This window comes from Podarcis erhardii, assembly GCF_964252035.2.
Source record: "Podarcis erhardii genome assembly, chromosome: 5".
Taxonomy (NCBI): domain Eukaryota; kingdom Metazoa; phylum Chordata; class Lepidosauria; order Squamata; family Lacertidae; genus Podarcis; species Podarcis erhardii.
This window is the reverse complement of record NC_138509.1, coordinates 32,096,748-32,116,855: the sequence shown is the minus strand read 5'-3', so window position 1 is coordinate 32,116,855 and position 20,108 is coordinate 32,096,748. Positions and strand designations below refer to the sequence as shown.

General features: G+C 46.3%; 2 protein-coding genes across 4 annotated transcripts; one reads left to right on the top strand and one right to left on the bottom strand.

Annotated features, from left to right (window-relative positions):
• Positions 1–202: 202 nt before the first annotated feature.
• Positions 203–2,910, bottom strand: DDIT4 (DNA damage inducible transcript 4). Its single transcript, XM_081861988.1, has 3 exons — positions 2,750–2,910; positions 2,346–2,599; positions 203–1,671 (listed from the first exon to the last, which is right to left on the bottom strand). The coding sequence occupies exons 2-3, from the start codon at positions 2,521–2,523 to the stop codon at positions 1,178–1,180; spliced, it is 672 nt and encodes a 223-aa protein (XP_081718114.1). The 5' UTR covers positions 2,524–2,599; positions 2,750–2,910; the 3' UTR covers positions 203–1,177.
• Positions 2,911–3,010: 100 nt separating this feature from the next.
• On the top strand, positions 3,011–19,845 carry LOC309341969 (uncharacterized protein). Of its 3 annotated transcripts, XM_081862013.1 has the most exons (4): positions 3,011–3,850; positions 11,732–11,884; positions 12,471–12,538; positions 13,115–13,311. In XM_081862013.1, coding segments are annotated over exons 1-4 (297 nt in total). In that variant the 5' UTR covers positions 3,011–3,776; the 3' UTR covers positions 13,117–13,311. The 3 variants fall into 3 exon arrangements, 2 of the variants coding, with proteins under 2 accessions (XP_081718139.1, XP_081718138.1); XM_081862012.1 differs by having other exon boundaries at positions 12,471–13,312; XR_014156612.1 differs by lacking the exons at positions 11,732–11,884; positions 12,471–12,538; positions 13,115–13,311 and adding an exon at positions 19,285–19,845.
• The last annotated feature ends 263 nt before the right edge of the window (positions 19,846–20,108 follow it).

The window sequence follows — 20,108 nt, the reverse complement described above, 5'->3', positions numbered from 1 at the left end:
ACAGAATGCATTGTTTTCCCCTCACTCAACCGTATTTGAAAATGGAGGCCGCAGGCCAAATTTGATTCTAGGAAACCTCCAGTGTCCCAAAGCCCATTTCAGAAATCAATCATCCAATTTCAGAAGTCAATCATCCAACTACCATCACCTTTTTGCAGCCCCAGTTAAAACACTGGCAAGGAAAAGGAAGGAGAGAAGCAGATTATTAGAAATGTTTTTATTAGAAAAGTAAAAAAACCAACAGTTGCATAGGAGTCTTCAAAAACTTGAACATCAAGTGTATTCCATGTGAACTGTAACCAATGGAAGCACTACAGACCGACTGCGAGGGTTCCTGCCCCCCCCCAACCCCAGCCCAGCATCACCTCTCACCTCCCTCAAACATACATCACCAGGATACCCAACCATGACAGAGCACACTCCACCTTGTGTGCCCTGTGCCTCCCACACTGGTCTCATTCAGGGAAAAAATAAACACGAACAGAGCTGCGTAAATGATGCATGGTGGATTTAACATCCCCATTCATTCAGAAGTCCTTATATTTAGCTGCCCTAGTGTGTCAGTAGTGGAGCTTCTTCATGCCCTTCTGTTCAAAGCAATGCAACACATTCTTGGGTCCCTTTAGACCTTAAAACACATACTGTATAAACAATTGTCCATGCACCTCACCACTCACCAGATATCCATTGATTACTATCTAAGTTTTTTTCCTTTCAGATTTCTAAAAAAAGAAAAGTTTATCACAAAAAAGCAGGCAACCTTCATCTATCCTTAGTGGCAGCCCTGCTGTTATGTCATCAGCTGTCAGGAAAAAAAATACTGCTAAAGTTGTCCCACGTGTCAGACAAGGATTTTTTTAAAGCTAGCACATTGTTTCCAGGGGGCTTTTTTTTTGTCAGTTACTAAAAAGCAGAGTGCTGTTGTTGTTGTTTTTAATTTTCAAACCTTGCCTTCCTCCTCCTCCTCCTCCTCTTTGGACTACCTGCCTAGTATCACTTGTTAAGTCAATCTTCCATCTAAATCTAACCTACAGTGGCTCAAGAGGACAGCTGCGTCTTGGAAACGGCTTGTGTTCCACAGCCCTTTAAACATGCCTCCTCCCCACTTTGGACCGGTGCTGGCCATTATCTTTAAGAGAGTAAATGTTCAGTTTTAATTCCAACCAGGAGACACTTCTCAGCACTCTTCTATGAGCAACTGCTCAGAGCTATACAGTTTCTTTTTAATGACCCTGAAGCCAGTGCTGAGCTTCAGCGATTGGCTGAAGCCTGGAGAAAAAGCAGAGCCGGAGCTAAAGAGTCCCTGGATTTTAGGCCAGAGGCGGGAATCCAGTCTTAGAACGAGAGTCAGCTGGAAGGTAGGCACCAGGCCGGGGTCCACAGCAATCTGCCCCACACTATGGCAACCCTTCCCTTGTTCCACACACAAGTCGATGAGGGCCCCCCTCAAGCCACAGGGCTCCCTATAGGCCAAGTGGAGGAGCTCCTTGCCAACTTGGGCGATCAGCTGGCTTGGCATGAGGAGCCTGGAGGAGCGGTTGGAGTTGATCTTCGCTTTATTCAGACTGACTTGGATTAGCTTCATGAGATTGGCACACAGGAGCTCATCCTCCGGATCATTTAACAAGTCAAAGTCTGGCAAGGACACTTCATCCAGATATTCCTGGGCATCTGCAAATGAAGGAGAGACAACAGCCCCGTGACTACTCTGCTGCTAATGCTGCTGCGATACCTTTATTGCCGCCCCACCCCCCCCGCCAAGAAATCAAAAACAGCTTTGTGCATTTCGTTGTTTTTAATTGGTAGAAGCCATTCTGGGCAACAAAAAGATCACATTATAAGCTTACGGCAGCCACTTCTCAGCAACCCCTCTGCTAGAGAAGGCAGGCAACAAAGGCAGTGGCTGCTTGCTGGTTTGCCCATTAAACATACATAGCACTTTAAATTCCTATTTTGACCTGTAGTTGCCCATAATGCTCACTATCTCCCCCACCCCCCATCCTCCTCCAAGGCTTCATTAAAGTAGGCCAATTCTGCATGCACTTAAATGGGAATCACTGAAGAGCTCCTTTTCTGCTTTAAAGGGGTGGGAAGGAGTTTTTAAACGGAATTAAGTAAACATGATAGAACTCCACCCCCACCCCGTCTATGTATGCAGGTCCCCAAAGCTCCCCCTATATTAGCATCCCTAGTCACCTCCCCCCAATCTACTTAGACGTGGTACCTATTACAAGCAGATCCCCGGCCCCAATTCTCCCAGCCCAGACCCGCATATGGAGGCCTAGGAGCCCCTTTTGCAGACATTAAGACAGACACCCCCGGTGAGATGGAGAAACCCCGCTTACCCGCTTCGGAGCTCAAGCTGCTATCCAGGGACTCGCAGTCGGAGCTCTCCAGCCGGGCGCTGCGGCCGGCGGCCCCTTGGTAGGCGCTCTCCTTCTCCCAAGCGAAGGCGGGCGGGTTCTCCCTCTGCTCCGGGATGGGAGGCAGCGGGGAGGAGAAGCTGTCCCACGAGACTGGCATCGCTGCCCTTCTTCCCACGGCCGCTTTTCCACACCGGGGGTCGGAAGACGGGTGTCCGCTACTGGGATCGACGGCTCTGTAGCAAAGGGAAAGAGGAGGGCGCAGGTGAGGATCGGAGCGGATCGGATCCCTATGTCTTAAGACCAGCTCCAAAAGATAAAGGACAGCAGACTCGACCACGGGACCCGTGCAAAACGGGCATCTAATGGAAAACTCATCTACTTACCGGCTTCAGGGCGCCCGTCGAGGAAGCTAGTGGAAGCAGCAGCAGCAGCAGCGCTGAGCCGTAGGGACCCGTAAGAGGCGCGCAGCTGCCCGAGCGACCCCGCTGCCACCCAACCTCCCTCCTCTGCCCTTTCGTTGGCACTGCGGTTCCACCCCCCGTCGCTCCGCCTTTAAATAGTCGGGTCAGGGGGTGTGCGCGCAGGAAGCCCCGCCCCATTCCCTCCGCCGCCTTCGCCGCTTCTGGTCTCCTGCTCCGCCGCAGCTCATTGGCCGGGAGCGGGAGCTGGGCCGCTCCAATGGAGAGGGAGCGCACGTTCGCAACGTTCTCTCCTGCCCGGTTACAGCAGCCTGGGACACGCCCCCTCCACCTCCTCCTCCTCCGCGCTGTTCTTGTTCTGCGGCTGCACGGGGATGGGGGCGGGGGGAGGCTTGTGGCTGCGGCGAGGGGGTGGCGCAGGCTGCAGAACAATAGGCTGCTGTTGGAAGTGGGGGGAAGGGGGGGGGGAAAGGGGCGCATAACAATGTGTGTGGCACCCACCCCTAAACTTCGCACCCCTCGATGCCCGATTGCAAAATTGCGCGTTTGCAATTGCACCCGGGTGCAAAAGCCTGCGGAGTTCAACGGGGCATCGCTCCCAAGTAAGCCCGAGGTGCATGCATGCATGCATCTTAGCACTGCGTGCAAGCAGAAGGTCCCACGGACGCGTTTACCTGGAAATCAAGCCCCCAATTGTGTGTGACTGAAAGAGAAAGCCATGTAAATAACTCCCGCTAGGGATGGGAAAGGCTTACGGCTGCCAGTCAGTGTAGGCAGCACTAAGCTCGATGGAGCAATAGTGTGTCTCAGTATAAGGCAGCTTCCAAACTGGGGGGAGGGGGTTGCTTCTGAGTAAATTCCCTTCAACGTGCATGGGATTCTAAGAGTGGGGAAGGCAAGCGATGGATCCGTCGCTGAGCGCCCATATCACGTAGCGAGCAGGCTCCGCTACAAACCAGTAGGGCCTGTCCTCCTTATAACGCGCACTAGGATGGACAAGGAAAGGATCGGCGCAAGTCTACTGAAAAGCCCGTCCTATTGTATTCAAGTGCGGTTTACACCCAGGTAAGTGTGGGGTTAGGACCGCAGCCTTACAGAGTCAGTGGCGAGGTAGTTTTCATAGAATCAAAGAACTGCAAGGGACCCCAAGGATCATCCAGTTCAACCCCCCCAATGTTGGACTCTCCCCCCCCCACCGTGGAACTCGAACCCGAGACCCTGAGATTAAGAGTCTCTTGAGTTCTACGGATTGAGCTACCTGCTTTGTTCTCAATCCCAGTGTTACGCACGGGATTTCTCTTTCTCTCTCATGAAGCTGTGGCTCCTTTTGCATTTTGTTTTCCCCAGACACACAACAGATTTGTAGTTAAAAGGAAGGACACCGGTACAGTATATCTCACACCCCCCGATCCTAACCGCGATCCTAGGCCAGAGAAACCCCTTGGATTTCAAGGGAATATCTACATGATGCGCACGTAGAAACGGTTTGGCATCTGTCTGCCAACTTTAATTATAATATACCTCCGGACACTTCCAAAGCTTAAAGGATCCGTTTCCTATTTACAGTGTTCTCTCCCAAAGACCATAACCATGTAGATATATGGCCACGAAAGTAACAGTTGCATTAGCAGTCAGGTTACATTATTTTGACAAGCAGCCGAAGAAGTGAATCTTCCACAAAGCGGCCTGTAGAGGGATGTGTGCTGTTTTGTTGCTGCAAAGATCAGGACACCCCCCCCCCGCAAAAGTACTTGGTATTATGCGCATTTTCATCGGGCTTTTCCTTGCAATGCACAACAAGAGGAGTGATGTAAAACCCGTGTCGGATTCGGGTTCACACGTTAAGTGTTGGCTATCCTGCCAACACTTTGGATCGCCAAAAAATAACAGGGGTTTTATTATTATTATTATTATTGCGCCTGCATTGACGTCAGCTCATGTCTGGGCGCTGGTGCGCGCAGGGCCGCGCTATCGACTGACCGCCGCGGAGCTGATAAGGGCGGGTTTTGTTGCAATTCCTCGGGCAGAGGAGGAGGAGGCCGGTCGGTGCGACGGCGAGCTCGGCACGTTGGTGAGCTCCGTAACTCGAGCCGAGCAGTCCAGCCGCAGCCAGAACTCACACGGCGAGCTCGGCTGGGTCCTAGCGCCTCCCGGGTTCCCAGCCGTGTAAATTGCTGCGGGAATTGCATCATGAGCGAGGGGGGAGAGGAAGCACCCGGAGCTGCTGCAAAAAAGCATATCGTTTCATCAGAAAGGAGGAAACTCCATATAATAAACTGCAGGACCTTTTCGAGGGCTTAAGGCCGGACTGACTCACCCGAGGTTTCTGGAAGAGAGGGCACTGAGTTTAGATCATGGGTAGGCAAACTAACGCCCCGGGGGCCGGATCCGGCCCAATCGCCTTATAAATCTGGCCCATGGACGGTCCGGGAATCAGTGTGTTTTTACATGAGTAGAATGTGTGCTTTTATTTAAAATGCATCTCTGGGTTATTTGTGGGGCGTAAGAATTCGTTCATTATTTTTTTCTGCAAAATATAGCCCAGCCCACCACAAGGTCTGAGGGACAGTGGACCAGCCCCTTGCTGAAAAAGTTTGCTGACCCCTGGTTTAGATAAAGATGGGTCCAGTCCAATGCAGGCTTCACACATTAATTAGAGAGGGGGGGGGGGAATAAATGAGTTCTGAACATACTAAGAGCATCGACCTGGTGTCACAATAAATTATTGGTTAGGTTGAAAGAGCAATGAGCCAGCGTTCGGAATTCTCCAAAACTTTTCTTCTTAAGTTCTTGAGTCAAGCAAAACCAAAACTAAAACTAAAACAGCTGGCAGCCCTGGGAAATGGTAACTTGGGAAACGGTAACTTCTCTGTCCGGCACACCAAACTTTTTCTCCCATCTGCTGATGGTGGCAGCAGGCCTTAGCAGATGGCTAGCCAAGTTGCATATATTTTTGTTTTCTCCCCCTCCCCCCGCCCTTGCTACGCTTTCTCTGGTCCATAAGTTCGGCTCCTGTTTTTATTTGCTTTTATATCATAAATGCTTTCAAATAGGCAAAATAAAAATATTCAGTGAGAGCAGATACGTTTTTAAATGAAAGTAACCGAGGGTGAAATTAAGCTTGCCAAAACGGAGAGGAAATTTGAGCAGGTATGGGAGTTCTGTGCCCCATGGGACGCGGGTGGTGCTGTGGTCTAAACCACTGAGCCTCTTGGGCTTGCCGGTCGGAAGATTGGTGGTTCGAATCCGCACAACGGGAGTGAGCTCCCGTTGCTCGGTCCCAGCTCAGCAGTTCGAAAGCATACCAGTGCAAGTAGATAAATAGGTACAGCTGTGGCGAGAAGGTAAACAGCGTTTCCATGCGCTCTGGCACTCGTCACAGTCCTCTGTGCACCAGAAGCGGTTTAGTCATGCTGGCCGCATGACCCGGAAAGCTGTCTGTGGACAAACGCTGGCTCCCTCAGCCTGAAAATCAAGATGAGTGTCGTACCCCATAGTCACCTTTGACTGGACTTAACCATCCAGGTGTCCTTTACCTTACCTTACCCCCTTTTTTTTAATCTACCTGTGTGCCCTATCCTGGGTTTCAGTTCACAGCGCTGCATAAATTGAAAAACAACAGAGCAGGGAGAAATCCAAAAGAGGCCTCCGCCTCTTCCCCGGCGCCCTCCAGAACTTAACACCCTGGCGCCCCGCTCCACTAGCTTCTATGGGTAAGACGCCCCTGAGAACTGGTCCCCGCAATCCATTTAAAATGTGTGTGAAGCTGACTTAGGTTTATTTCCATTCTACTCACGCACATCAGTGGCTGTGTTGTGGTACATGCCCAGGCAAAAATCCACCATGCCCTGGCAAGTTTTAGGAAAGTGGGCCAGTCCAAATCCATGTGTCAGGAGATTTGCCTTAGTTTTGTCTCCCCCATCTTGGTGCCCTCTAGATTTTATTTATTTTTTTGTTACTACAACTCCCATCATTCCTGACCATTGGTCATTCTGCTTTGGGGTGATAGTAGTTGTAGTCCAAAGCATTTGCAAGGCACGAGGCTGCCATAGCCTTTGCATTTCTGCTTATGTTCCCCACATGCACATAAACAGTGAGACTGAGATGGAGAAGAAATCTAGAGAATCCTAATTAAAATGTCTCTCAACCTGATAGTAGTAATGCTACTCAGCATTTTATAGAGTGCTTGAAGACTGCTCAGAGCACTCAATCTATATTATTATCTCAATCGTTCTTAAAAGAACCCTGTAGGCATGCCAGTGTTATTACGTTCATAATGCCAATGGGAAGAATGGAGGAGGGGCAGGCTTCAAGATCCCAGCTGGCCTAAGGGCATCTTCTGAGTTCAGGGATGAGGTGAGATTTGAACCTGGGGAATTCCCAGCTCACATCCTGAGTCATTCAGCTGCTCTTGACGGTTGTCCGTCCTATCCCAAGGTGACCAGATTTCCCATCAAAGGCAGGCACATTTATTTAAATGTTCACATGTTGCTTTTCCAACATTCAAACTGATTTCCACCTGTAATTTAAGATTTTTATTTCTAAAAAATACAAAAAGAAGCAGTGTGTTTTCCTTATTTCAACAATGTACTGTTTTTTCCTTTCTTCTCCAGAATGGCCCCCGTGATTTAAACTAGCCAGGTCCCATTGTTGCCTTGCAAGGTACCCCAAATTGCTCATCATTCAATTATTTTCCTGGCAGCATCTCGTTTTGCCCTTATGTATTTATTTAGGAAGTTTTCTAGATTGCTCAATCACACAATGCTCAGGAACAGTATACGTAACAAAAGCAGCCATAATACACAGCCCAAACATATAAAACTCTCTGGGTTTATTCATGCTTACCTTTTGCCTCGCTCTTTCCAGGCACAGGACTGTACAGTGGTACCTCAGGTTACATACGCTTCAGGTTACATACGCTTCAGGTTACACACTCTGCTAACCCAGAAATAGTGCTTCAGGTTAAGAACTTTGCTTCAGGATAAGAACAGAAATCGGGCTCTGGCGGCGCAGCAGCAGCAGCAGGAGGAGGAGGCCCTATTAGCTAAAGTGGTGCTTCAGGTTAAGAACAGTTTCAGGTTAAGAACAGACCTCCGGAACAAATTAAGTACTTAACCTGAGGTACCACTGTACTTGAAAGCTCTGTGTCCAGTGGTTTTGTTTGTTTGTTTTGACCCAGAGTTCCCCCCCCCCCCATGAAAACCCACTCTTTAGCGCTCAATCAGAGGAAAAGTCAATTTTTGTTTTCCACAAATTTATTTGTTCCAATTCAGAGCTAAAGAGCGGGGGTTTTCTTCTTGTGGATAAGCCCCACCCCCTTCACATACACGTCTATTCCAAGATAATCCAGATTCTGTGGTTTGCGGATTGCAGTCACAGAATAATTCAAGTTGCATCAGTACTAGCATTTCTGCATGCCCAATGGAATAATCACACACAGACACATACACACATGTTCTGCAGCTTCTCCTGATCCTGCTTCGCCAGCCAATTTAGTGGTGCATAGGGTGGAGAGAGAGGAAGCCCTACTGTGCTAGCGGTAGTCCTTGCATGGTTTTATGCTAGTGGGACCAGAATTCTCCTCCTCCACCCCCCCCACCCCCATCCATTCCGGTTTCCGGACTGCTATGCCATTTTGGCCAAGAAAAAATTAAGTGAGTGCAGCTAAAGCAAAAGTCAAAAGTCTGGTGGTCTAACCCAAATCAAGCCATAGAATAGAGGTGCAAGTGATATAGGCACCACAATAGGACAATGAGAATGTCGTTTGTAGGACCATGAGCGATGGAGCGTTCATCCAGCATTCACATGGATGCACTTTCTAGACCTCAAAAGGTTGAGTTTCAGAAGGGGACATGTAGGGTGACAGAGCACTTTAATCCACATTAAGCTTTATAAACACACACCCAAAGCTCTGGTAGGTGCTTAAAACCCTCCAGCAAAATTCAGCAGGCTAGAACTGTACAGAGATGGAGGATCTTCCCACTGTTGCCATGTCAGCGGCTGTATATGTCTGAAGTGGAGAACCTGTGGCTTTCCAGAGTGTGTGCGACTTCAGATTCCAGCTTTCATGGCCTTGTCTCAGGACATTCACCTTCGCTCATCCTTCCCCACATTGGTGCCTTCTAGATGTTGTTGGCCTAACCATTCTCACCATCCCTTACCACCGGTCAGGCTGTCTTGGGATGATGGGAGTTGTAGTCCAAAGCATTTTGGGCAGGGGCGCATCATATAGGTAGCTGTTTCATGGCTGTATTTTCCCACAGTTCTGCAGGGCAATTCTGAGCTGAAGAATGGCAGGAAGGAAGAGCTAAACATCTGCTTCTCCCTGTGCCACTGCCCCTGAACAAAACTGGAGCCCCATGTCTGCTTTAAAACAGTTGTTGTTGAAAGTCAGGAAATTTGATTACAGATCTCCTGTGTTGTGTCTGTTTAGCCTTGAATATGTTCCTCCATAAAATATCCCAGAATCCTTTGCAGCATGATATGGTTCAGTGCTGGACACTAAGGAGCTCTTCAACCAAAAACTGATGTAAAAAAATTATTATTTAAAAGCAGAAAGATGGAGGGATTAAGTAGGCAATGACTTAATGATCAGATTCCTTTCATCTTCATAAAGCCAATGTTTATCAGGCATTGTAAACCAACAAAGTGCACCACTGAATATAGAAGATTATCCCCTTCATCTGCCCAGCACTGTTTCCTTTCTCATTTGAACCTGACATCCTGGTTGTGACTGCAAGCAATTGCCTTCTATTAAGATATTCCCCCGGTTTTTTTCTCTATGCAAGCAGACACTGGCATTGCTACAGAGGCTTGATGTCAATGGAGGGGGGTGGGTTCCTAGGACAGCAAATGAGAGAGGAGGTGGATTCGTGAATCAGCCTTTCTTTCCTGGACAACTCTGAAGGAAATGATTGAAAGCCTCTTCCAATGGAAATTTACAGGTATTTTTATTAGCTGCTATAAAACAAAAGGTAGCAGCCCTCGGACCACACTTAGAACCATGTGGTTCTCTCTATGTGGTCATGTGACCTTGTGTGGGAATATCGTGGCACCCCGGGTTGTGAAACTGACCGGCATGGGTGTATAACCAAGGCTGCATGGACAATGTGTAGCATCATTGCTGATCACACGGACACACAAAATAGTTCAACCCACAGATTCATTTGTTCAGTAGCATGTATTTTCAGTAGCAGGGAATTCACTTCCTTAGCCGTTCACTGTCATAAACTAGACTGATGGATGTTCAAATGGTGGCTTCTACTGAGGAAAAAGACCCCCTGCATCCCGGCCCAGCCTTCAATGATGATGAGACTTGAAAAATAATGAATCTGGCAAACTTTTATAAGCCCTTCCACTCACCGCTCCTGTAGTGCTTTTTTACTACTATGATTTCAAAATTATCCCTGCAATAATGAGGACTCAAAATCTGTTTTTCTAAGAAAGTAAATTAAAGGTTTTATACATTCTCACAATGTTCTGTGAGATGCACAAAACTACTTTGCGGACTGTCTCATGGGACCTGCAGGATATGCATTACAAACCCCATATATAGTGGCTCATAGATTGTAAAGTCACTCCAAAAAAACATATACACTGCAGAGAAAGGTGTGTTTGTGTGTGTGTGTGTGTGTGTGTGTGTGTGTGTGTGTGTGTGCGCGATGTAGGCAATACATTATAGCTATTTACATTGCATCTGTTAAAATACATTTAGCCCTTGTTTAAAAATCCTTATTATTGTCTTGATATGTGGAAGCTTGCAAAATAGTGTGTGGTACTCAAAATAAGTTTTACCTGTTGAAATGAATAAAGCTAACTTAAGTCCTATTCATTAACTTCAGCAGATGAGTAAAAATGAGCACATCCCTTGGCTGGAATTCAAAGTCATGCTATGTTGAATGTTCCACCTCTACAAACCTATTAGCTTGCCAGACAGAACAATCCCCCCTCAACCTGTGTGCTGTTGTGGGGGTTCTTCCGTAGTTAATTTTGTGGGGTTCAAGGAGCAAACAGAAGGAGGAGACGGGTTCATTAGGCTAACCCCACCCATTGCTTTTAGAAGAAAAAAAAGATGGTAAAATTCAATCTTAGAAAGGAAAGCATTTCAAATCCCCCCTCTTAAAAAAGCACAGACTCTTGCATGGCTGTGAGTATGGAGGACCATAAACGTCCCAGTCTCTGAAAAGCAGTGCAATCCTTCATATGTTTTCAGTTGAATGCCACCCTGTTTTCTGGCTGGTGGGGGGCTTGCTCGCTTTCTTTCTCTTCCGAGGGTCCACAGGTTGCCTCGGGTCATATCCAGTAGATCCTGTGAAGATTTTATTTTTAAAACGTGCACCCTGGTATATCTTCCTAAGAAATCAAAGCAGCTAGCCACATGAAGACCAGTAACACAACACTGCAAATCATGTCCAGAAAGTAGCCCCAAACAGCAGCAGACAGCATAAGCAGCCAAACAGATAGCCAAAGCTAAGCAAGCTCATAAATGTCATAAAAAGTAGTAAAATCAGAAGCAGAACATTGAAAAGAAGAGCCTAGCCCCAGCAAGGCAGCAAGGCAGCAAACAGAAGGGACTGAGACTGATAGTAAAAGGCCTCTGAAAAAGGCAGGTTTTATTTAGGCAGCTGGAAATATTCAGGGTAGTATACAACATTAGTTATACTCAGATTAGATCCATTTAAATCAATGGAGTTATGTTGCTTAAATCCGCTGGTTTATGATTAACACTGGGTATGATCCTCAGTGTTGGTGCCACAACTGAAAAGGCCCTGCTTCTTATGGGTAGACTGCCAGGGACGGTTTTGTAAATCATGTGTGCTCATGCGATACACCATCACTGCAAAGGCATTATAAAGGCGGTATATTCAAATAAAGTGTCGTTAATGTTTAGATGCAGGGAATACAACATTTTCTTTTGGTCTCATATGGTGCTCCTTTTATCTTCAGCTGGCAGCCCCAGCAGGTGAATGAGGAAGCAACAGCAGCGAAGGGCATGAACGGCAGGGCCCCTGTATCAGAGCACACCTTGACAGATGCCTCATTCATGCTGGTCCTGGGCATCATCCCTGGTTGGCGAGAGAATATGCAACAGAAACTCAAGTGTTGAGTGGAATGCAGGCGTGGGGTGGGGGGAGATGGGAAGACATATGGGAGATGGTGGTCTTTAAGTTGCCCAGGTCCCCGAACCACTTAGGCGCTTAAAACTAAGAACTAGCACCAGAACTGTTTCCTCCTAAGCTGTACCTGCACTGTTCTTGAAGCCAGTGATTCAGCTACAACCTGACCATTTCTCTACATCTAACTTTAATAAAAAATAAAAATGTGGCATTTTCTGAAAATGGTTTCTTCAAGTGTCCCCTGAAAAGTCTGGCAAATGCTCTAGCATTGCGTTTTCCTAGGAAGCATGCTGTATTAGCCGATTTACGTTTTGCAAAGTCAAAGAAAAGGAACTGGACAAGTTAAGCATTTGACGCCACTGGACCCTAGGATGCAAATGAGTTTTATATGCTACATATGGCGCACCATCTGTGCCCTGGGCTCAGCCTCGGGATCTGTTTTTAATGCCAGGGCTCTGAGTCCTGGAAAATGTGAAATAATCCTAACGAAACATGCCTTTGAGCATGTGCAGAGTGTCCTCTGCTCCCCACGGCCAACAAATAACCACAGCCTTTCTTCACACACCTAGGGCTATGGAACGGGGGCTTCTAGGACAGATGGCATCCTTGACCCCGGGCACACCTCTCCTGTTTGAATGTAAGCACTGGTTAGAGAAGGAGGGAAGGAATTAGGCCAGCTAGTTCTATTTGTAGATCCCACCAATGACTCAGCATGTCACCTTGGTGGCAACAAGGAGGAACCGGGTTTTTGCTCCAGTGAATCAATCTATAAAAGATTTTAAAACTGTGTCTGATGCTTGCGTGGTGCTCTCAGACAGGTTTATACCTGAATGGTGCTCCTGTATGTCCAAATCTGCAATTTATTATCAAACAGCCAAAGATCAGAATTTGTTAAAGGCTGGGGAGCATTTCCCATGGAAATGTAAGCATCTGTATTAATTCATTGGTAGCACACCCTCAATGTTTATTTTACTGCATTACTAAGGATAACTTTGATCATTGTGGAAGTCAGTATATATTTTTGAGCACTATCCCTTCCTAAGGGATTAGTTTAGGAATGATGGAGCGGAAGATACATACTGCTAGGCAAAGGCTTCCAAGTGCCTGAGGGGCACAGATTTAAGCTCAACCTATTATTTTGCCCATGATTCTTGTGCCGGCCGCAGATTATTTGTGGGGGGACTCGTACATCATTTGACCTCAATTTTCTCAGGACAATCGGTCCACTGCAGCTGACCTCAATTCCATCCACTGAAGTCATTTGTGTTGACTACAGACAAGCTGGCGACAATTCAGGGCGGGCTTGATTCGCGTTCATCATCGCCGACAGCATAAGTGACCTGGGAAGCAAATGGCGAGAGGCACGTTGTGAAGGGAAAGGTGCTGAGAACAGGAAGGACGGTTGCAGTCTACACAGGACTACCTGTGATTACCGAATGTGTTGATAACACTGATCAACAACAAATTTGTTGTCTGCGTTTTTTCAGTTGATTTAGGATGAATCTGATGCGCTGAATCCAAAAATCACATTGGTTTTGCTCAATCAGGTCAAGTTTTTGAGTTATGGCCACATGTCTTTTTTTACGTTTTTGTTCACATGTACGCTTGTGTGGAGCATTTTAGAAGAAGTTGGTGGGGGTAAAATGCCATGTCGAATAATTGTTCTGATTGGAAATGATTATTTTAATGACAAGAAGTATTCAGGTCCGATAGTTCTGGGTGATTATGTCGAAAAGGAATCAGTTTGAAGTCATAAAACCTCGAAATCTTCCATAAATTGGTGCGGCAAAGCATAAAGTTGGGGGATCAAAACTAAGTTAATGGGGCAGCCAACCCACGAAGTATCCTGATCTTCAATCAGCACGTCGTCCTGCAGCTCATTGTGATGAAATTCCAGTGCCTATCTTCGGAGAACTTCCTGACATTAGTGACGAAGATGCCTCCAGTGTTGAAGGACATGAAGAAGAAGAAGTGGTTCTTGAAGATGATGCTCCACATCCATTTTCCCAAAAGGAGTTGAATGATCTAGTTCACAACCTCAGCTTGTCAAAGGACTCTGCCGAACTGTTGGCATCCAGATTGAAGGAAAAAAACCTCCTCTCTGACAGTGCTCGCACCAGCTTCTTCCACAACAGGCATCAAGAGTACCTCTGTTTTTTCTCGGAAGAGAAGGACTTGGTGTACTGTGCAGATATTGCGCAGCTTCTGCTCAAGCTTGGAGTGCCACAGTACGAACCCAAAGATTGGAGACTGTTCATTGACAGCAGCAAGCAATCACTGAAATGTGTTCTGCTACACAATGGCAACCAGTTTGCCTCTATACCCCTGGCTCACTCGAGTACACTGAAGGAGAACTATGAAGTGGTGAAGTATGTGCTGGAGAAAATTGGTTATGATCAGCATAAGTGGTTTATTTGTGTTGACCTGAAGATGGTGAACTTTTTGTTGGGACAACAGTCTGGCTTCACCAAGTACCCATGTTTTCTGTGCATGTGGGATAGTAGGGACCATGCTCAGCATTACACGAAGAAGGACTGGCCTGTGTGGGAGGAATTGGTGCCTTGCAAAGAAAGGAACGTCATCAACGACCGTCTGGTGGACAGAGACAGAATACTCTTCCCACCGCTGCACATCAAGCTCGGCTTAATCAAGCAGTTCACCAAGGCTCTGGACAAGGATGGTGACTGCTTCACGTACTTGTGCCAGGCTTTTCCAGGATTGACCATGGAGAAGTTGAAAGCTGGCATCTTTGACAGTCCTCAGATCCGTCAGCTCATCAGAGATCCAGAGTTCGGAAACTCAATGAACGAAGTGGAACTGGAAGCGTGGAAGGCCTTTGTTCTGGTGGTGGAGAACTTTCTTGGCAACAATAAGGCCAGAAACTACGCAGAACTTGTCAACAACATGCTGACTGCTTTCAGAAACCTGGGCTGCAACATGAGCGTCAAGATGCACTACCTATTTTCACATATTGACCGGTTTCCTGAGAACCTGGGTTCAATGAGTGACGAGCAGGGGGAGAGATTCCATCAGGACATGAAAGAGATGGAGACCAGGTATCAGGGTCGCTGGGACACAGTCATGATGGCTGACTACTGTTGGACTCTGAAGAGAGACCTCCCTGCCGCTGAGCATTCCAGGAGTTCCAAGAAACGGAAGTTCAAGCCCTGAAGTTTGAAAAATGGTGAAGCAACATGCAATTTACGTGTACTTACCTTTATCAATCCCCACCATTCAGTTTACAGTAAACCTGACCTGATGGAGAGAAACGGATGCCATTTCCTGATTCAGCAGTGCAAAAATACCCTAAATCAGTTGTAGAAATCTAGACAACATTCAAAAAGTAAAAAATTGTTGCCCAGTGTAATACACAGGATGGCTCTCTTTGCTGCCTGGGGAGGGTGCTGTTAGCAGGGAAGAGGCTAACCCTTTAACCCCCCCCCCCAGCACCCACCCAACAGCTTCTTTCTCCTTGTTCAAATAGCAGTTGTGGGTGGGTGGGAAAGCAGTATTCATTAGGACCAAAGGCACAAAGAAAGAAAGAAGTATAAGAAGACCCCACCCTAGCCCTGCTTAATCCTGGGGAAGAGGAAGGAGACACACACAACCACAACAGTCTCTTGCCCATGGTTCTGGCAACAAGGACTTCAAAGCAGTCAAAAGTTTACCCTCCTTTTCCAGTACAGTCTCCCACACTGCTCTCAGGTTTCAGCCTTGCTGAATCTTTTAAGTGGCCGAAATCTTTCAAGTGGAGATTTGTATCCCAGTCGGTATCCATACCAGACACAACAACAATGTTGTTGTTTTTTAATCAAGGCTTTTCCATTATTGGGTTGTTTTTTTAATTGTCAAATTGCCTTGGGATTTTTTTTATGAAAAGCTATCCATAAATGAAATAAATAAACACATGAATAAACTGGCTGCCCATTATATATTGTCAGCGAAATAATTTCCTCACACGAAAGCAAATTTATGTAGGTTTTCATTCTTTGCGAGGAGGCGGGGAGGGGGGAGATGGTGTCTTTATGTTGATTCACATTTACTTGCACCATATTAGGAGACAAAGCAACATTTTGTGGGGGAGCGGAGTTTTGTCGATTATTGGTAATTGTCAAGGTAATTGTCATTTATTCAAAAATAATTGAATAAATGTCTTCAGCACCTGATGGTTGCTACTTCACATATGGCAGAGGGAAGGGCATTCCATAATACAGGGGTAATGGCAGAAAATGCCATTTTTCAGGTCGCCACTTGATAATATTTGTTGAAACAGGCCAGCTTCATAACCCATGGTTTGAAGTTGACTTGTTTCAAACTATCCACATTTAGATTAATTGCAGTTTGTTAGATCTGAAGAAGACAACACGCTGTAGTTAATAAGACAATGGAAGTGAAAGCTTCCAATCTCCTCCTTGTGGCTGCCTAGAGAAGGAGAGCATTTGACCCCAGGTTTTGTTTCTATAATGATAAACCATGGTTATTGTGATGCTCAAAAGTAGCCAGAGAATTGAAGACAGGAAGACAGAAGCATTTTTTAATATATATAATGTGTACAACATAGATGCATCACACTATTATAGGGTTACCAGACGTCCCTGGTTCCCGGGGACAGTCCCTGGATTTGCAAATCTGTCTCCAGACAAGTTCCGTCCCTGGAATGTCCCCAGATTTGCAAATCTGTCCCTGGGAAACGGCAGCCTCAGCAGCCTGGAGCCAGCCTGGTAGCGCAGTTGGCTCTGGCTGGTTTCAGGAGCTGCTCGCTGCCACCACTGCCAAAGGAGAATCGGGGATGTTCAGTGGTACAGATCTCCTGCCCCCTTCCCCCTTTGTTTTGGCAGATCAATGGAGGCTCGGGAGTCGCGGGTGGGTGGCTGTTGCCCAGGAGGGGCGTGAGGCACGCGGTTTCTCTGCCAGGCTAGGTGCAAAGCCCTTCTTTCGCACCCTGTGAAACATAAATGCACAGAGTTTTTAAAAAACTGGGCAATGGCCAGCTGCCTGCGACTCCTGAGCCTCTCCCGATCAGTCAAAACAAAGGGGGAAGGGGGAGGAGATTGGAGGCTCAGGAGTCACAGGCGGGCAGCGGCCGTTGCCCAGTTTTTTAAAAACTCTGCACATTTATGTTTCACAGGGTGCAAAAGAAGGGCTTTGCACCTTTATACAATATGCATGTGTGCTTGGGCCCGGGGTCTTTTGCCTCACCATCCTCACTACTGACTCCCTGTTGCCACTCAGCTTCAAAAAAATAATAATAATAAAGTATCCCCAGATTCATTGAAACAAAATCTGGTAACCATACACTATTATCCCTCAGATTTTAGTGATTCTTTAAAATCCTACAAAACTGGTTTGACCAGAGATGAGGGTGGCATTTAACTAACTTTTTCTCATAGTAGATCCATTGAAATTGATGGACCTAACTTAGTTATGTATATTCGTTTCCAGGGGTCTACATTGAGTAAAACATTGTTAAATTCTATCCTAAGCATCGCATGGGGAAGAATGCCCGTCTTGTGTTACTTTCACCTCTCAGGAATTATTGTTTGTCTCCAGTCTGAGGAGACATGCTTAGGATCAGATCGTACCTCACTTTACTTTGAGGAAAGTACAATTAGGAATTCAGTTCTGGTGCTTGATCTTGTGCAGAGTAAAAAACACTGCGCAAACCAGCAAGTGAAGCTTTTCTCAGCATGGAGGTCAACAGAATCGCTTGTCAGTGCCTACAGATCAAACTGTTTTTAAAGGCACAGCTACAGAAAAACTGGCAAGCCAATCTTCATGCAGCTTTAAAGGAAGAAAAAAAAAACCCCAATGTTTGCATGCCCAGTCAGATCTAGCATACCTACATCTACTGCTCCTTAAGAAAAACAACAGCAATTTGACATCTTCTTTTTTTGAACTGCCATTAAGTTCTTCCTTATTGATATAACTTTCTGGAAGAAGGGAGCGGGGGCATTTCCAAAAAAAAGGGGGGGGGCTATATAGAAAGAAAAGGCACCCAGCGACTTTAACTCCAAGAAATGGGCAAATAGAAAAAAAGCAGTCTGAAGCACTGAAGGTGACTCATCCAAGCTGATTGATGCCTGTTTCCCTTTGGGGCAAGTTGGGGCATGTGTCTGCTGTGGTTTCAACCTGCTCTTACCTGTGGCTTCATTTGGTCTTTTGGATCATTAGGCATGCAGAGATCCCCTGCGAGCACGGGTGTAATTGGAGTAATTGCAGCAGGGTCAATGCCTGCAAGGGGTCCTTGCCGTCTGAACTTACATTATATATATTTGTGTGTCCCTTCCTGGAGGCAAGGTATGAATTAAAATGTGTAACCTGACAGGGGAGCAGGTTTTCCAGAAGTTGGTGACACAGGTTTCATGCAGAACACTTCCAGAAGTCTGAAGGACCTCCCACCCTGATTGGCCCTGAAGTCATCATCTCCCACTCTCATTGCCTTTTGGAGGCAAAAGGTGGCAAAGGAGCATATTCTGTTGCCTAGGAGGAAAATGATGCCAGAGGTCGCTTCCTCCATCACCAAGGCTTTTTTTGTTTTCAGCTGGAAATCACTGAAACTCAGTTCTGGCACTTCTCAGGTGGGCGCCATTGCCGTCCAAGTGCCCCTATTTTCCAGTGACATCCCTGATTTAGAGAAGCTGTCCCTGTTTCTGATTTGATCCCGGAATGTCCCACTTTTCCTCAGGACGTCCCCTGAGCCATCTGAAGGCAATGCTGTATAGGGAAGGTTTTGGTTTTTTTAAAAAAGTTTAATGTTCTGTTTTTATATATGTTTATATATGTTTTATATATATTCTGTTTTTATATATGTTGGAAGCTGCCCAGAGTGACTGGGACAACCCAGCAAGATGTGTGGGGTATAAATAGTAAAATTATCATTATGGAATGAGACTTCCTTGTTTTCATAGGAGAAATGTTGGACAGTATGTTATAAGAGAACAAGGGAGGCATTCACGGCAAATTCTAGAACCTCTTTTTCTAGAAAAATAGCACTGGTCGTCACGACTCACTTTTATGTGTTGGTTTGCATACTTCCTGTGGGCGAGAGTGATTTTGAGGTAGGTGAAAGCAAACTAGAGAGCTGGTAGGTTCCTTCCCAGTCTTTAAGATACCACAAGACTTTTCTTTGTGGTACCTTCTTTCATGTGTTGCATTACCCCAGGGACCCCAACCACCTGGATCTGACCTTGGTAAGTGCATCCACAAGTTCTGTTTCATGTCCCCCAACATGGTACTTTAGCAAAGTATGCCCATGAACAGGCCAGAGTTTTCGTATAGCCCAGTTTTATCCTTCTGGCCAGTTGCCCGGACTGGAGGATGTGAAGTTCTCCCACAAATTGTGTCCTCGGTGTTATCATCATTATTTCCTCTCCTTTTCTACAGAGGAAAAGCAGCAGATTGTAACCTTCAGGGAGGTTGTTCTTCAAACACAGCGGCAGTCAATTCTATCCGACAGAGCGGACTCTGGCCCATGGAAGATGGCAAGGAGAGATGTCCTTCCTTGTTGGTGATGGCACTGTTTTGAAGCGAATTGGACAACGTTGGGTTTGGGGGATAGCTATGACCCTAGGTTTGAGTAGCAATTGCTCAGTTTGTGGGGCACAGCAAAACCCGGGGGTTTCACTAAAAAAATACTACAAAACAACTGCAACAGTTTGGCATCAGTTTGGAGGGGGTCCCAAATTTTGGGGTTTGTTAATGTTAAGTACGAACCCCATTTCTGATGTATCAGTGGCTCAGTTTGTGGGGTGCTGCAAAATGTGGGGTTTTCGCTGCAAAACAACCTGCAAAACGTGTGACACAGGTTTGGAGAGGATCCCAAATTTTGGGGTTTTTAGTTATTTTTCCTGTGGATAAGCCACCTTTGGATCTGGTCTCCCTCTTAGAATTGCAGCCTTGGTTGTTTATCCGCTAAATTGGTTGGCTATTTGACCTTTTGTTGAACTTTGCCCTGATATCAGTATTAGTGAAGGATGGGTTATCAATCTTTTAAATGAGTAAATAAAGATTGATTAAAAGATTTATATGCCGCTCTTTTCAGTCTTAACTTTCACGATCCTAAAACCACTGATGGCTGCCAAGATAAGCATGTAAATAAGAACGGCACAAATGAATTCAGCAGAGTCCTCAAATGCAAATGCTTAACCCAGCAGAAAGCAGCAAAAGCCACTGGAATTAAAACCAGGCAGATCACATGGTGGAAGAAA

What these genes read in the sequence shown, in the direction of transcription:
- DDIT4 (XM_081861988.1), bottom strand. Translation starts at nt 2,523, where the DNA reads ATGCCAGTCTCGTGGGACAGCTTCTCCTCCCCGCTGCCTCCCATCCCG. An exon ending in CAGCTTGAGCTCCGAAGCGG is followed by an intron (nt 1,672 to 2,345) that starts GTAAGCGGGGTT and finishes CTTCATTTGCAG; the next exon opens with ATGCCCAGGAATATCTGGAT.
- LOC309341969 (XM_081862012.1), top strand. Translation starts at nt 3,777, where the DNA reads ATGGACAAGGAAAGGATCGGCGCAAGTCTACTGAAAAGCCCGTCCTAT. An exon ending in CAAGTGCGGTTTACACCCAG is followed by an intron (nt 3,851 to 11,731) that starts GTAAGTGTGGGG and finishes TTTTATCTTCAG; the next exon opens with CTGGCAGCCCCAGCAGGTGA. An exon ending in AATATGCAACAGAAACTCAA is followed by an intron (nt 11,885 to 12,470) that starts GTGTTGAGTGGA and finishes TCACACACCTAG; the next exon opens with GGCTATGGAACGGGGGCTTC.